General features: G+C 57.3%; 5 protein-coding genes across 6 annotated transcripts; 3 read left to right on the forward strand and 2 right to left on the reverse strand.

Annotated features, from left to right (window-relative positions):
• The first annotated feature begins 1,048 nt into the window (after positions 1–1,048).
• PV07_05303 lies at positions 1,049–3,315 on the forward strand. 2 transcript variants are annotated; one of them, XM_016392187.1, is made up of 3 exons: positions 1,049–1,243; positions 1,522–2,504; positions 2,556–3,315. In XM_016392187.1, the coding sequence occupies exons 2-3, from the start codon at positions 1,593–1,595 to the stop codon at positions 2,817–2,819; spliced, it is 1,176 nt and encodes a 391-aa protein (XP_016249706.1). In that variant the 5' UTR covers positions 1,049–1,243; positions 1,522–1,592; the 3' UTR covers positions 2,820–3,315. The 2 variants fall into 2 exon arrangements, with proteins under 2 accessions (XP_016249706.1, XP_016249705.1); XM_016392186.1 differs by having other exon boundaries at positions 1,522–3,315.
• Positions 3,316–4,257: 942 nt separating this feature from the next.
• On the forward strand, positions 4,258–5,925 carry PV07_05304 (uncharacterized protein; the record flags this gene model as incomplete). Its single annotated transcript, XM_016392188.1, has 4 exons — positions 4,258–5,032; positions 5,108–5,225; positions 5,313–5,414; positions 5,481–5,925. 4 exons carry the CDS (start codon positions 4,258–4,260, stop codon positions 5,923–5,925), a joined length of 1,440 nt encoding a protein of 479 aa, XP_016249707.1.
• A 761-nt stretch (positions 5,926–6,686) lies between these two features.
• PV07_05305 (uncharacterized protein) lies at positions 6,687–8,060 on the reverse strand. The gene is made up of 2 exons (XM_016392189.1): positions 7,783–8,060; positions 6,687–7,645 (listed from the first exon to the last, which is right to left on the reverse strand). The coding sequence occupies exons 1-2, from the start codon at positions 7,891–7,893 to the stop codon at positions 7,001–7,003; spliced, it is 756 nt and encodes a 251-aa protein (XP_016249708.1). The 5' UTR covers positions 7,894–8,060; the 3' UTR covers positions 6,687–7,000.
• Positions 8,061–8,164: 104 nt separating this feature from the next.
• On the reverse strand, positions 8,165–10,431 carry PV07_05306 (uncharacterized protein). Its single transcript, XM_016392190.1, has one exon. It carries the CDS (start codon positions 10,021–10,023, stop codon positions 8,293–8,295), a length of 1,731 nt encoding a protein of 576 aa, XP_016249709.1. The 5' UTR covers positions 10,024–10,431; the 3' UTR covers positions 8,165–8,292.
• A 308-nt stretch (positions 10,432–10,739) lies between these two features.
• PV07_05307 (uncharacterized protein) lies at positions 10,740–11,831 on the forward strand. Its single transcript, XM_016392191.1, has one exon. The coding sequence runs from the start codon at positions 10,969–10,971 to the stop codon at positions 11,374–11,376; it is 408 nt and encodes a 135-aa protein (XP_016249710.1). The 5' UTR covers positions 10,740–10,968; the 3' UTR covers positions 11,377–11,831.
• Positions 11,832–16,184: the final 4,353 nt, after the last annotated feature.

The following is a 16,184-nucleotide window of genomic DNA, read 5'->3' on the forward strand; positions in this document are numbered from 1 at the left end:
GACAGCTACTTATGTCAAGAGTGTGGCTCCATCCAAGCAACAGGTGACTGAACATGCCCTCTGCGGCAACTGCGCCTCCCGACCCGGGACATGCTCTTCCAGCCACCCAGCTTTTTGTGCCCGTGGTACGAGGTATTTCAGGCGGCAATCCACAAGATATTCTGCGAGAGCCGGAGCTCAACCACTCCTTTACGTGTCCCCGGGATGGAGCTGGCGGTGGCAAGCTGGTGGTTGCTAGCAACTGTTAAGAAGGGGATAGAACAAAGGTGGGTGTTTCAAGCTGGTCGACGTGGAGAGATCCCGGGCCAATCAACGTGATGGAGTCGCGGATTTATGCAGCGGAGTCTAACTGTTTGTGGGATGGTGGCTTGCCATCACGCGGCTAACCATTGGCTGCAGTCGACCGCATATTTTCACCCCCTGATCATCCCGTCCAGCTCTGCTTTCTTACATTCCTGCCCTTTCTTCTCCCGCTCACCTCTCCACTGCCGCCGCGATGGCCTGCTTCAGCCTCCTCCGACCATCTCAGGAGACCCGTCCGAACTGGGCTGGTCTGGTCTTCTCCTGCGTCGTTCCGAGCAACTTACGATCAAGCCTTGTCCGTATCTCCTTTCGCCCCTAAGCGATCTACGGGGTACCTGGATACCGCGGACCAATCTCCTATTCTGCACAGTTTGTGCTGCCCATCGAGGTCCACACTCTCTGCTCAAGCTCTCTGTCTTGCGGCGAATCAGATATGTTGGTCAGAGCTCTCTCTGAAAGGGCTGTTCTACCTGTCCAAAGATCTCTGTGTTTTGACCGGGTTGGCCGAAGCTCTGACTGGACTCTGTGCTTTCCGAACAAGCTTGCACTCCAGAACGGTCAGCTTGGGCGTCAGTTTGCCACGCGCGAAGTCATGGAATGAATACCTGCCAATAGAATGTGGTGTTTCACGTACCCCTTGCTCACCGCTAACCCGACCAGGATAACCAGTACTGACCGGGGTTCAGCCTTGACATCCAGGGGCGTTTGCCGACCTCCATTGTTCAAAATCTATATAGAATCCCGCCAAGTCACTTCATCCCATCTTGACCTTCTCCAGAGCTTCTTCTCATCTCATTCATTTTGTCTCAATTGTGGCAGGCTAGTCCTACATTCCTTTGTTGACCTTACTCTCTTTATCCTGCCCGGCGCAGACCTTACGTTCCTTCAGACAACAGTTGACAATCAAGTCAACGACCGTTCCTTTGTCAGTGACGAACAGGTACTCACATCCCATTTACCCCCATTGCTCACCAGTCGCTTTGTGTCAATCCTGCCGTTGTCATGTATTGTCCAGTCGTCAGCACCCGTTGTCACCCACCACAAGCCTGCAGCAGTCCCTTGTCGAATAATGTTGGCTTTGTGCTGGATTGTTCAGAAGCCTCCATTGTCTCAATATCCCGCCAAACCCATTTGCTCTTAAACCCTGCGAGTCTTGTATCCATCTTCAAGTTCACCATCACCTCACACCCTCCTCACCCCGACTGACAAGTGTATCAGTGCGATCTGGCTATTGCCCTGCCCAACACATTCACTTCTGTCTCCAACTTCACCCAAACAACAACGCGAAAATGTTGGTCTTTTCGAACTCTGCGGCTCTTGCTGCGCTCGCCTTCCTGGCTGTAGCAGGAGATGCCCACATGATCATGAAGACTCCTGTTCCATACGGCAAATCCACCCTCAACAACTCACCACTTCTCGCCGACGGTTCTGATTTCCCTTGCAAGCAGCGTCCTGGCGTCTACGATGCCGAGGGTGCCAGCAATGTCGCCGCAATCGGTGATCCACAGACTCTGAGCTTCCTCGGCAGTGCCGTTCACGGTGGCGGATCCTGTCAAGTCAGCCTCACTACCGATCTCCAACCCACGAAGAGCTCCAAGTGGATGGTCATCAAGTCCATTGAGGGCGGCTGTCCTGCCTCCGTTCCCGGCAACCTCCCTGCCGATCCCGAAGGTACTGGCGCCTCGACCTTCCAGTTCACCATTCCTGAAGGCATCGCTCCTGGCGATTACACGCTGAGTTGGAGCTGGGTCAACAAGATTGGTAATCGCGAGTACTATGAAAATTGCGCGCCGCTCACTGTCGTCGCCGCGACGAAGAAGAGATACGCGCCCGCTCCGAAATTGAAGAGACAGACGACATTTCCCGATAAGCTCGTGTGCAATTTGGCCGGTATCGGCGACTGTCAGACGGTGGAAGGGTTTGACTACGAATTCCCAGATCCCGGCGCGGATGTTCAGAGAGCGGGAACGGGACCCTACATGATGCTCGGGGGTGGAGCGGGCAACGCAAGCTCTCCTCAACAACCGACCGGCTCCGCTCCTTCTGTGTCTGCGGCTTCTACTAGCTACGCTGGTCCTCAATCTTCCGCACCGGCTTTTGCTAGTGGCAATGCTGGGCAATATTCACAAGGCACCGGTCCATCCACCGCTACTCCGTCGCCCAGCGTGTCTGCTGGAAACTTTGCAAGCGGGGCATCTTCGGTACCTGCATCTGCTGTTACCACGTCGTCCACTAGCACTAACCCTCTCCAGGTCGTTCCCGTCACAACTCCAGCCGGTGCTGCCGCAACTCCAACCGCCGAGTCTTCCCCCGCGTCGAATGGCTCTACTGCTGGAGCGTTGACCGGCCCATGTTCAAACGAAGGCGATTGGAACTGCATTGATGGAAGCAGCTTCCAGCGATGCGCCTCGGGGAGCTGGAGCGTGGTCATCCCTTTGAGTGGCATGCAATGCACTCCCGGAGTCTCCTCTGATTTCACCATGACTGCAGCCAATGTGAAGCGCTGGGACGCCTAAGTCCATCACATCTTGTTAAACAACAATTGCTGGACCATGTACAACAACACAACCGAACGACGAAGGTGATTGACGGTATGTCGAGGAGATCGGCATTTGTGGGGAGGCTTGTCGGAGCGATGGCATGAAGAGGATACCCAACTTGTCCTGGCTACCACTCCATTTGCATGATTTTATGAGATTTTGAGCATCTATTCACTTCTTTCTACGACACAAACGCCCGGCAACCACCAACGCAGAGGAATGAACGGCAAATTATTGCATCGGCGAAGGGCGTTTGAATCAATTGTCGCATCTTCAACGGGTTATCAAGCCTAAGAGAAATACCTAGAGAACACCTGGGTTTTGGGTGGCTTGCTGCAACACAACAACGGAGGGGTGGAAATGGAGATCCGGAGAAGCCGGCGACATGTACAGAAAGTTCACGTTCCAGATAGACATGAAATACCAAAAAGTCCCAAAACCGGATTCACGGTTCGAGATTGTTCTTCCTTGAGTCTTGACCATTTTTGAATGTGTAGAGCGTACTACTATCAAGCTCCGCTGATCGATATCTGGGCCTGGGATCAATGCCATTCGCGTTGCAGTAGCCGTCCCGCAGCCCAAATAGGCTCGTGGACAACCATCGTCTTATCCAAAACATGTAATTGCCCTAGTGTTTGCCTCTTCGCAAGGGTCTGGAATTGTACGGAGTACACTTGGGCATGCCGCTCTGCGGAGTATTTTGGCTGGCGAGGCTCGGCGGGTCAGGGGTGAGGCGACCAGGCTGACTCAAGGTCAAGTCATCGATCGTCAGAGTTCACCTCGGATCTGATCTTCAAACAGACAACCGCATGTATCCAATGTTCCCCTCTCCGTTTCCTCGTGGTTTTCCAAGTCATTAAATTGTTATAGAGGTCGAGCTGTTTAGCCCACGTCCATCTCCGCGCCGTTCAGATCAAGACTGAACAGAGCTCAGCACGTGGGCTTCGACAGCGCGCCTATTGCCGTGAGAAAAGCCCCAAAGCAGTTTTGCATGTCGGCACAAGTTCCGAACACAACGCACCGGGCATGCTTGCCAGTGTCCTCACTTCCTTGTGCACATTGTTGTGCTGCATATTGGGGGAAACTCTCTGCTCTTCCCGCAGCTCGCGCCAGCAGAATTTTCACCAGAGCTGGCGTACCTCCCAGTGCTTGCGAACCAATTATCTTCGCTTTGATTCTCACGTGTCTGCTCTACACTGGCAAGCTGCTTCAGATAGGGAGTGCGTCTACAAGCTTGAGAACGTCGGGTTGAAGCTCATGCGAAGCTTTCTATCCTTCTCAGCCGAGGAACGCTTCCAGCTCGTTGCTTCTGCGTCGATACTAATGGATTCATTGCGCTATATTAATCTTCCTCCTGCCCTGGAGTCAAAAGGTAAGTTTGTGGCTATTTCCTCGTCGTTTGTACTAGGGAACGATGGCCGTGCTCAGGATTCTGCTCTCCTCGCTCGTTGGCGCTTCGGGGGTCGTCGCCGCCTCACGCCCTTATTCGTCTGCCTACCTCCAGAAACAATTCCCCCAAACCTTCACGGACTCCTACAACATCCTGAAGTATGTGGGTGGGATCGGCCCGTACTCAGACCGCGTGGGCTACGGGATCGATCCCAATCCTCCACAAGGCTGTGCTGTTGATCAGGTCATTATGCTAATGCGTCACGGGGAGCGCTACCCGGACACCACGACATACGGGAGGATCGAAGCCGTACTCAACAAGCTGCATTCCGCAGGTATTTCTCAGTGGTCGGGAGATCTCGCCTTCCTGAATGACTGGACCTTTTATATCAACGACCCCGGCTACCTGGAACAGGAGACATTCTCGGGCCCGTACTCGGGGCTGTTGCATGCCTTGAGACAAGGGACCGAGTACCGTGCCCGCTACGGTCACCTGTGGGACGGCGACTCCGTTGTGCCCATATTCGCCAGCGACTACGAGCGCGTCATCGAGACGGCGAGATATTTCGGCATGGGATTCTTCGGGTACAACTACTCCACCAATGCCGCGATCAACGTGATATCCGAGAATGCCACCCGGGGAGCAAACAGCTTGACGCCTAGCTGCCCGGCCGACACGGGCTTGCTGGCTTGCTTCTACGCCTCGAGAAGTTTGCCGCAGTTCAACGTGGCCGCGGCGAGGCTGAATGCTCAGAACCCCGGCCTCGATCTGAACTCGACCGACATCGCGACGTTGATGAGTGAGGAACCCTCTCCCTCATTTGCAGGATACAGGCAGAAGAAAGAGTCACTGACTTGACATCCTCTGACTGCAGGCGTGGCTCCCTACGAGCTTCAAGCCCGTTCTTATTCACCGTGGGTGGACGCGTTCACGCTTGACGAATGGGTGGCATTCGGGTATATTCAAGACTTGACCTACTACTATTGTTCTGGGTACGTTCATATAAGTTGAGGGAGAATTATCATCTACTCCTCTTCAGCTCTTCTAAACTTCAAGCTGACCTTCCCCTCTCCTTATAGCCCAGGAGATCCATATGAAATCGCCGTCGGCCAGGTTTTCGCTAACGCGTCCCTGGCACTTCTGGAAGCCGGCCCCAGCCACGGCACAATGTGGTGGAACTTGTCAGTGCAGCCCCTTTGCCCGTGTACCGAGCTTCCAACTGACCACCTCTTCTTTGAGCTCTACAGCGCCCACGACGCCAACATCACCCCCGTGGTGGCGGCACTGGGGCTCGACGTGCCCTCGTCGCCGCTCCCCAACGACACCATCCCCTTCCCGAACCCGTACCGATCGACCGACATCGTGCCCATGGGCGGCCACCTCGTGCTCGAGCGCCTCTCGTGCAACGCCACCTCGGCCCCGACCCCCGCGGGCGTCTACATCCGCGCCCTGATCAACGAGGCCGTGGTGCCCTGGCCGACCTGCCAGTCCGGGCCCGGCTACTCGTGTCCGATGGCCGACTACAGCGCCATGATCGCCCGCGGGCCCGACTTCGTGCAGATGTGCAACGTCTCCGCGCTGGGGTATCCCGAGTACCTCGACTTCTGGTGGGACTTCAACACCACCGCCGAGTTGAACTTCCAGAACGGCAGCATCCCCTGGCAGCAGACGTATACCCACGTCAATGGATAGAAGGTCCAAGGACTGGCGGTGGGGAGGGATGGTGTCAGTTCGGTTTTCCCGGCGCTCGCAAAAGTATGACATGGACCGATAGTGGTGGCTTGCTGGGTCGCTGATCGCCACGTCCTGCTGGATTCTAGGAAAAATATCCCGGTGACGAGTTGATGTACATAGACCCATACGTAAACAGAGCAACGTGCAAAGAGTGGAAACCTAATATAAGAAAGACAATATAGCAAGGACGTCCACGGTATTCTTCTCTTCTTTTCCTTTTTTTATGAAGCTAGCATCATCCTCCATCGCCTCAGACAGACCTCGAAACCAGCCGTCCTCCGCGCAGAGAGAAGAGCCAAATAAATAGCAAGTGAAGCAAGGATAAGTCCAGGCTACTAGCCAGCCCAAGAATGCGCACGCCCCAACACTCGCGTTGAAAGCATACTTCCCCCGTGATCGGGCAGTGGGATGGGTTATACACCCCTCAGAGACCCTGATTCAGTGCTGTGCGTCCAGTGTATTCAACAATCATCCGTCTTTAGATCTATATACCTTACGTACAAACCTACCGACCTGCCTACCAACTAACCGAAGGAAGGCAGGACGGATATGCTGCCCCAGTACCCCGGTTCAGGCTCTGCGCACGAAAGCAAGGGACGGAGGGAGCGAGTAGAGGAGATTCGAAACGTAACGCCCGAAAGCGTAGCTAGTGGAATGACAGGCAGAAGCACAAACAGAGCAAGGAACGGCGAACAAAGTGAAGCGAAGGTAGAGAGACAGAAGGAGGAAGGGATGCGATGCTGCTGGAGCTATATCAACAGGACAACAAATGTCGTGGAGTGATTCCCGATCCGCGGGTCTTATCGTCTCTAGCAGGCTCGTGGCGACGATATCAACATTGCATTGCGCATGCTCTCGTAAAGAAAACGCTGGAAGCCGGTCGTGTGAGTAGGTAGGTAGGTAGGTAGGTACGTAGGTAGGCACGCTTCCGCCGTGGGCGACACTGGCAAATGACAAAGGTCTGTACCGACGGCCGACGCAGAAATCTTCTCCTCAACGCCCACCTCTACATGCAAACCTCGCCATGTCGAGGTCAAGGCTTCTCGATCGAACTCCTCCACGCCCGCTCGAATATCCCCTTGACCCTCTCGGCCTCGTCGGGCTCGCCGATCCGCTGCGCCAGGAACCTTTGCAGCTCGTCCCAAAACTCCTTGGACTCCAGGACGCTCGGCGCCGCCGTCTGCACGCCTTGCATCGGCGACCCCCCGGCGCCTGCATTCTTGCCCTCGGTCTGCGCCCCCGCCGTCGCCAGGGCCTCGGCGATGGTCCCGTGCAGGGACGCCGTGATCTGGGTCTGCGGCGGGTCCGGCGCGCCGCCCATGACCATCACGCCGAACTCGACGTCCGAGCCCGTGGTGGTGCCCGACCCCTCCAGCGCCTCCGCGACGGTCCGCTTGCTCGGCGGTATGGGCTTCTTGTGCAGCAGCAGCTTGATCTTGTCCAGGGGGACCACGCCCGCGCCCCCCAGGTACGCCTGGATCCGCTCCTTGAGGGCGTGGATGGTCGCCGTCGCGGGCGGGACGGAGGGGAGGATGAGCGTCATGTTGGGGTTGCGCGGCGACTTCAGGATCAGCGTGATGGTCGGCGTCGAGGGCTCGGAGCCCGGTGGCGGTTCGGCGACGGGGACCGATTTGGGTGGCGGCGGGTGCGGCGGCGTCGAGAGCTTGGGCAGGGTGTACTGCTCATCACACACAAAAGGCTCGTCAGCACGTGTAGCTTCATCTCGTCCAGCACGCGATCGCCTCATCGCATGCCCGCGCGGCGCAGGTGGTTCCTCGCGCAGGCTGCCACCGCAGCCACCCAGGCAAGACTCACCGGCAGCCGCATCTGGAACGTCGTCGGATCAAAGACATGGTCGGGCTGGTACTTGTTCGGTTTGTTGTCCAGCGACGTGAGGAATTGCTTCGCGAATTGGAGGTCGCCCATGTTGCCGGTTCGGGCTTGCCGCTCTTCCTCCAGACGGCGGAGGGCGTGTTGGAGGGCGAACGCTGCCAGACTGGAGTGTAGCCGACAAAGAGAGTGTGTAGGTCTAGCCGGGTAGCGAGGGACGTCAGGGTCGAGATCAGACGTCGACCGAAGTTGTTGGTCAAGAATACGTATGCAGCCGTCCGCATGGGGTGGAGCGGCCTGACATCACCACGCGAGGCTGAGCAGGCTGCGCGAGGCTGAGCGAACGTCAACTTTCGAGAAGTTACGGTCCAAAAACACGAATATTGCATTAATCTCTATGGAAACATCAAGGAGCTCAAATGGTATCATCGGCAGAATCATAAATCCCTTCACATCATGAATACAAGATTACCCAACCGTATTCCAACTCCGGCTCTAGAAGACAGGAACGATATTCTCATTATTGCCATCCGTCCCCTCCACGTACCAAGCATGGTGCACCGTCTTCAAGCTGCCCAGCCTCTTCAGGCTGGTCGAGCGGCTGACACTGCCCATCCTCGAGACACCCTGTCTCAAGCTCTTGAACCGCGTGATCGGCGGTTTGTTTTCCGCGTCGTTCACCGACAAGTGCTGGTTCCTCTCCACCTCGGCCGACTTGGACCGCGGAACGACGTCGATGTGGTCGGGGACCCCGGTCTGGTACTCGCTGTCGGATTCCGTCACGCTGATCTGAGGTTTGACCACCTCCTTCATGCTGTCATGGCTGGAGACCGAGGCCTGGTCGCGGAGGTCGACCATCTCGAAGGCGTCCTGCTCGTCCTTGCCGCCCACGAACGAAAACGGGGTCTGAGGGCGGTCCGCCGGTTCGCTGCCCGCCGAGAGCTTGGTGTAGTGGGCGTCTCGCTCGTTGCCGGGTCCTTGCATGGCGGTGCTGATCATGTTGATCAGGGTCCCGGCGCTCTGCTCTCCACTCTGGCGCGCGAGCTGCTGGCTGGGAAGGGGCGCCGCGGCCGACGCGGCGGTCTTGTCCTTCTTGCTGAGACGCCGCGAGAGCGAGCGGGCGAGGGAGGAGTTGCGGAACAGTTTGAACTCTTGCTTGGTGGCCTTGGCCACGAGCGGCGAGTCGTCCCCGTAGGTCGAGAAGGGCGAGTTGACTGCCCGGTACGTCGAGGCCGACGGGGGGATCACGTCAATCTTGGGGTACGCTGGGTTGTTTCCCGGCGCGTTGGGCTGGATGGAGAGACCGGGCCTCATGGCGGGGTGGTTGGCCATGGGCATCGGGGCGGTGGCGGGACCTGATCCGTTGGGACGGAGCTGGTCGAAGGGATTGGGCACCGGGCTTGGCCGCTTGTATCGTCCGCACCTCGTGCAGCACCGCGTCCCCGTCGACGACCCGGGTGAACTGGACGGCCCCGCGGTGCTCTCCGACAGCCTGGACGAGCCCAGGGACGTCTGCCCGTCGGAGACGGTGCGAGCATGCGCGGTCGTCGTGGGCATGGGCGCGGGGGTCATCGTGGGAGGGGTCGACTCCGCCGCATTGGACCTGCGTTTCCCACACTGGTTGCAGCCGTGCCCGTGCCCGTGCCCGTGCCCGTGCCCGTCGCCCTGACCGTGTTTCTTGCCGCACTTTCCACACTTGTGCGCGTTGGACAGAGCGTCTGACACCTCCGTGGGGTTGATGGGATCGGATGCTTGACGCTTGTACACCGGCGGGAGCGCGCCATCGTGCATGTCCTTCGCGACCTTCACGACCTTGGGCTTCTCCTTCTCGTGAGCAGGGTTGGACCCGGGGTACGGCTTTCCGTCGAGGCGGCGCAGATCGACCGATTTGCGCTGGTCGCCGCTGGGCCTCTGCGGCTTCGGCGCTTGAATGGGTGCTTGTGAGGCGCGCTCGACGGGACTGGATTCGGCGATGGGCGAGACTGGAGAGAAAGGCGCTGCTGGCGGCGTGGCGGTCGAAGCCGGCCCCGGTCTGAAATTCGGGGAGAAGGGGTTCGTGTCAGGCAAAGGGTCATTGTAGGAGCTGGGTAACACGGCCGTGCTGACAGTCACGGGCGGCTGCGTGCCCTGAGGCAGATTCTCGTAGGGCACAGCGGTCTGGAGCGAGCCTGGGGGCACCACCTTGCCTGAGTAGGCGGGTGGAGGTGACTTTGTCAATTTGGTCATGGTGGTTGTCTGGCGTTTACAACTTCACACTGACGAAATAGCAATATAACGATCGGACGTGTAGTACTGGAGTTGAAGTGAAAGACAGAAAGACAGAAAGAAGAGGCTGGGTGGTGGTATCGGAGTGAGTGACGGTGAGCAGCAGGTTACGAGCGAACGCACCAGAGGAGATCGACAACGTCAACACTCCCCGAAAAAGGGACGGTCGAGAAAGAGCGGAAATGCAGGAGCAGAAGCCGGGCTGCTGCAGAGGGAGCGAAAACCCAACAGTTGGAAGTGTGAACGAGGATGGAGATGACGCCGGCTCGAGGGTGGACGACAGGCAGATATGAGGGCCGCCAGATGGAGGCAGACGGCCACAAGAATGGACACCGATGGCGGATGGTTGGCTGCAGCCCGGTGCCTTGGTATTGCTTTGTTTGCGAGCCGAGCTATACTGCGAGAAGGTGGCCATGACCTAAATCACCTAGATCACCTAAACCACCCCTCCCAGGCTGTGCGCGAGCAAGGTTTGGGCAGGGCACGGCAGGGCTAGAAGCAGGATGGTGGACGGTAGCAGTCCGGCACCGCACATGTTTGGGCTAAAAACGAGTCCTGGAAAGTACCTGGCGCACCTAAGGCCGTCATGGCTTCCAGGCTGCTCGGCTGCTAAAACCGGCTCAACTGTGGCGGGCTGGCACAAAGCCCCCATCCCCCCAGAACCACCGTTTCGACAACGAAATCTCAATCGTCTCCCCATCCTCCAGACCCCCCATTTCGACCACACCAACGGATGCTCAATCGACACAGACGCTCGCACCTCTGAACCAAGCTGGCGCGAAGGGAGCACGAGAATGGGTGCGGCCGAGCTGAACGAGCGTGTGCTGCTGTGTGACGTACAGGCGAGGGCGTCGGTACCTCGATTTGGCGGGCATCACCACCAATTCTCAGGTACCCTGACCTCAGATGCGGGCGGCCCTCGCATCCAAGTTGGCAAAGAGGGACAGGAAAAAAGCCACCTGGGGCCACCCCTGGTCAGTGCCTGGGGCCCAAGAAACGGCGCTGGCCAATGCCCAGAGGCTGCGCCACCCACGCCCACCGAAAAAAGGGGGAGGAGCTCGTCTGGAATTCTCCATGTGGTCTAGTCTCGCGGTGTGGCTTGTCCGTTGCTATCTTGGGCACCGTCCAAACACATCGAGCCTTGGCGAGGAGCCAGCAGGGATCGTTCCCACGAGAAACAAGGCTTTTCTAGCTGCCCGCCACGAGATTGGAGTAGGGTCTATAGAGAACGTGCTGCGAACTGGTACGGACGGAGGACCAAGCATATCGTCGGAGCTTGGCCAGATAGGGGATGGGGAGAACGACCTCCCATGAATCAACAGCTACCACGTGCACACGGTTATCGTCGCCATTGACTGAGCCAATCGATGCGTGACGAGCGACTGGAGAGGGACGGAGAGGATGACTGATAGAGGCCACGGATTCAACAACCCGGCCGAGTGAGCAACACTTTCGCCCCGACGGATCCCCGTTGTTGTAGGCAGGATCCGTGGCGGGCACGACGATCTCATACACGACGCTCACCGTTTGCCGTGGGAAGCCCGAGCGCGCTGGCCTCTGGAGAGCTTGATAGGCTACATTTGCTCCTTGATTAAATCGAAGGAGTGGAAAACATCAGCACCGCTGCGGGAAGGAAGCAGGACCGTCGCGTGATCACAAGATCCGCTCCCACTCTCGTCCGCCCAAGCACGACATCACTTCGCGGATCGACGGCACCGTAGGGCGAGATCGGTGGCACAGGGCCGCAGGAATAAGAATATTGCCTCTCGCGACTACAGGATGGGCAGACCGCCATCCTTCACTCCTCTCCCGATAGCTTGTTGCGAGATATATGTGGAGCGGTCCGGTGTAGGGTGTATAAATAACCACGGCCTGGCGACGCCGCTCCATATGCCCGTCGAGGCCATCATGATCGTCTGGGGTTTGACAGCCAGGCAGGAGGTGAGGGAGCTCCAGTCACTCGAGCAGCTCATTTCACAATCTGTGCGACTTTCCCGTTGTGTCGGACCTTGCATTCCAGATGTCCAAGTAGCATGCACTGGGGTCCAAGATTCAACGTGGACAGAAGCAAGTTATCGCTTTCGTATCGACCAAGTCGTACCTGCGCAGAAGTCCAAGCGGCAAGGTCGCCTGTGCAACCTCTCGACACTCGTCCTCTGGAGTCCTGCCACTGGATCTGTGCCACCTGCTTACCGAAGACATTTACCGATATGTCGGATATGAGGGCCACGACTTACACGGGCCTATCATGTTTTCTTCTGTCGATTTGGCGCATGCAAGGACCCGAGACCACTGGTGGCTGAGCTGTTGCTCGTATACCAACACCGCCATCTTCGCGACTGAAGTGGGAGGCCGCCTGACAGGCACATGCCTGAGAAAGCCGGCATGCAAGGGCGGTTCTGACGGTTCAACGACAACCACTGTCGTTGCGGCGTGGTCCTGCGTACGACGTGTCCATCCTGGGGAAGGCCCGTGGTATGCAGGAGTTGCCAACCTGCGCGTGTAGTCAACTGCCGACAATCTGATTCGAGGCGAGGGACCTACCAAGGTGCAGGGTAACAAGAACTGGGAAGATGCTGGGAGCACCTGGCCCCGACGTGCTTTGTATAGAATCGCAGCAGGAAGGTGGTGAGAAGGTCAGCACCCAAAGCAGCAGTCGGTACAGACGTTGTAGAGATCCTCACCCAAATCGCAGCAGATGAGGCCTCATGGCATCGCTTGCTGACAGGCGGAGATGGCGAGGTGCCGTTTCCAGTCTGTGCAACATTTGGCATTGTCTATTGTAAGCGTTGGCATCGTTGTACTGAGTACGGAGTACTCGTCGGCTCTTTCAATCCGGTAGTCGATTGAGATACGCAGTTCGGCCGAAGTCAGGCACGGCGCAGATTGGATCGCACACGGCACACACGCCGAGTTGAGGGATACATTTTCATTTTCACAGGTCTGGGAATTGTTCGCCGGGCGAACCCCTGATATTCTTTGTCCTCGAGAGTGGTCATTCTCAAAATAGAAAGAATCACGGTGGAATCGTTCTATCGCAGCGTAAACCTCCCCCTCCATCCGGCACGAGCGGACTACGATGCAAGTCAGAACCAGTCAGGCAAACGAGCAGGGGCGTGGTCAAACTGCAGAAACTGAATCTTCACAAGCCTCGCACAAATGGCGGGGTGGCGGGCGTTGTCCAGGATTCTTGATGGAGTCTGAGGTCCGTTAGCGGGCCGCCGAATGGGGGACGGTTTTATATCAAGACCAGGGACGAGCACGCTTTGGGAGGAGACGACCTCGCTTGCGTCAATAATTGCGCCTTGCTCTGGACCAGATTGGACCTTCGTGTCCGGCAGGGTCTCTGGCGTTATCTATTGTCTACAGAGAAAGGAGAATATTAATCGATAAAAAAAAGGGGGGGGAGTGTAGCGCATTGTCGAATGCTCCATCCGATCGATTAGCAACAATGATAGTGTGCTTCTCCCCTGGCTATTGTCGGATGAGGCGCTGGACGGTGCGGAAAGTTGGCGAAACTCGTGGTGAACCCGCGTCCCACAGGGCTCTCTCTCTCTCTCTCTCTCTCTGGTCACCTCGCTTCAAGGCTGAAGAAGGACGGCCACTTAGCGCGCTGGTTGAGGGCGGTCGTGGGTCTCCATATTATGAGACAAGATCTCTAGACCAGGCTGGGAACGTACAGTCTCCTGAGCCTCATTGACGCCTATCGCCGTAGTATCGCCACTAGCTGCTCTATCCGGCAACGGCATGCCGAAAGGGGGGTATAATGCGATCCTCCTGATATGGGCGTGTCATCAAGAAAAGGAGAAGGGGGCTTGATCCACCCCCAAAGTTCGGCTGCAAGACACAAAGAGATTGTTTGCTGCCACAGAACAGGTATTATGCAGGGCGCATGTGGTTTTTCTCGCGTCTGTAACTGCAATACTATCGATCTATGATTTCAACGTGGATCAGTGGTCGCGGTCGTGTAGCGAGGGAGCCCCTATCTTTGACATGATTACCCATCCACCGCCTGCACTTTGCAGATCCGATCCCCCTAACGCCACATGTGCACCAGGATTTCTTGCGGCGGTGTGGTTGTGGCGGGCGTTTGGGTCAGGCAAACAACACCCATCTCCCTGAGAACGCCCCCACCCCCCGACCAGGGCGTGATGAGCCGCAGACGGACAGACTGTTGCGGCCGGATGGAAGCCGAGATGGAAATTCTTTCGCCAGACAGCTGGTGTCACTTCGTTTGCGGGAAGAGGGGGAGGAGGTGGAGAACTGATCCTGATGCCCAGGCTCCACCAGACCCCAGAAGGCTTGGAGGGAGCTTGGCGGCAGAAAAGGGATAGCGTCAGGGCCTGACGCCAAATATAGAGACGGCGCACAAGGCTCGCTAGACCATGCACGGTGTGGCGTCACGCCAAAACGGAAGTTAGCTGGGACAAAGGTGAAGCATGTTTGATCCATCCTGGCCCATCCCCTGGCCCTCAGCGCCCCAAGGCCGGGATCCCCTTCCCCTATCACCCACATCCGAGCAGACCTCATCCACCGCTCATTTGTCCCAAACTCCGCCATCCACAGCCCACGCCGCCGGTAAAATTGCCTGGGACGCTTCGTGTGTGAGTCGAGGATCCGCATCGCTTCAGACAAATCATTGCCGCAGCGGGAACGCCGCAGTAAAACACCATGTTTGTCAGCCCTTTAGGCCCAGAGCGACAGGGCGATGGACGGGACACAGGTACCATGGTGGTTCAACGACGCACTGGTTCAACTCGCTGTACCGAGTAGGATTCGGCCTTTGCGCGCGGATGTCCTGCTCATGCCACTTTTTCACTGATTTTCCTTCCGCTGGGAATCTCCGGGCGCGGTGATGAGCAAGAGAGTCCACCGCAGTTACTATGAATGTATTATGCTCTTGTCATCTCGCGATGGGCGCGCCCAGAACCAAAAGTTCATTGTTGAAGGACTGTGAATGAGATAACCAACCGAGCTTTGGACGTCATGCAGTCATCATTTGGGAAGAGTTGGCGGAGCCCAGCTCTGGAGGTGATTGTTGTCCTCCAATCTCTTTGCCGCCACCTGGTAACTTTGTTCAGCCTCAGCCCGTTGGATGGACCAGGCAGGGGGGGAGGAGTGGTCGCGATACGGGGGACCAAGAGGTACTGTCACCGCCAGACGACATAGTCTTTACATCCTTGTACCGAATACCTCGTATAGGGCCGTTGGAAGGGCCACCCATCGATACCGCCAAGTGCACTAGCGCCTAAACCCCCCTTGCCTCGGACGCAGTGGTTGTGATACCTCTTATACACCCCGTCTATTCTAGACCGGACCAGCACAACGTCACCACAGTCAAGCTGCAACGTAGGATCGTGGGATTGGTAAACAGTGTGATCAGGGCGGAGGAGAGGAAAGGGTCGTGTGTGCGGTGTTGCTGGGCCTCGTTGCCCAGGGCGAAAAGCTTGAGTGATAGGTTGCGCAGTGCCCAGTAGTCCGAGCAAGCAGCGAAACGATGGTAGGGCGAGCCAATGCGACGTCGAGATATTTTGGAGGAGAAGTCCGAACAAGGCTAGCGTCCGTGCCACATTGCCCGTAGCCAAGGACCGGAACAGGTGCTTCGACCAATGACAGGGCGTCATTTAGAACCAAACCAAATCCTCCGTAAAATGTAATGGCAGAGAAAATCTTGGTCTCCAGCCCCCCCTTTCACTCAATGCAGCCGTCAACACAACAGATCGCCCCCTGTGGTTCGAGCAAATTATTACTTTTCCCACTAGACAAAGCTTTTGCAGACCGTTGTGGTGTCGACAGGTGCGGCTGAGCATTGGCGAGGGATGTTAGCAGCAAGTAGTGATGACTGCGTTGGTCAGGCCGCTGGGCGGCGGGCGGGTACGAGAGAGCCAGCGGTGCGGAGGGTAAACCACTGCTGGGAGGCCTTGGACGATTGTCGCGAGGGGACCGTACGAGGGTGTAAGATTACCGCCCCCGGTTCAGCCCAGGACATGTCTCATCTGGGTCCAGGCCGTGTTGATGGCCATATTCGGGCGCCGAAGGGGAAAGAAAAAAACAAGCACAATTTGACTAGTTGGCGTACACTAGGGCCTAGCAGGACCGTCAATACACAAGTGGGTCCCCCG

The sequence above is a fragment of the Cladophialophora immunda genome (genome assembly GCF_000835495.1).
Source record: "Cladophialophora immunda strain CBS 83496 unplaced genomic scaffold supercont1.3, whole genome shotgun sequence".
Taxonomy (NCBI): Eukaryota; Fungi; Ascomycota; class Eurotiomycetes; order Chaetothyriales; family Herpotrichiellaceae; genus Cladophialophora; species Cladophialophora immunda.

Coding starts and splice junctions, on each gene's coding strand:
- PV07_05303 (XM_016392186.1), top strand. CDS start 1,593: ATGTTGGTCTTTTCGAACTCTGCGGCTCTTGCTGCGCTCGCCTTCCTG.
- PV07_05305 (XM_016392189.1), bottom strand. CDS start 7,893: ATGGGCGACCTCCAATTCGCGAAGCAATTCCTCACGTCGCTGGACAAC. Junction 7,646..7,782: donor CGTTCCAGATGCGGCTGCCG/GTGAGTCTTGCC, acceptor TGTGATGAGCAG/TACACCCTGCCCAAGCTCTC.
- PV07_05306 (XM_016392190.1), bottom strand. CDS start 10,023: ATGACCAAATTGACAAAGTCACCTCCACCCGCCTACTCAGGCAAGGTG.
- PV07_05307 (XM_016392191.1), top strand. CDS start 10,969: ATGCGGGCGGCCCTCGCATCCAAGTTGGCAAAGAGGGACAGGAAAAAA.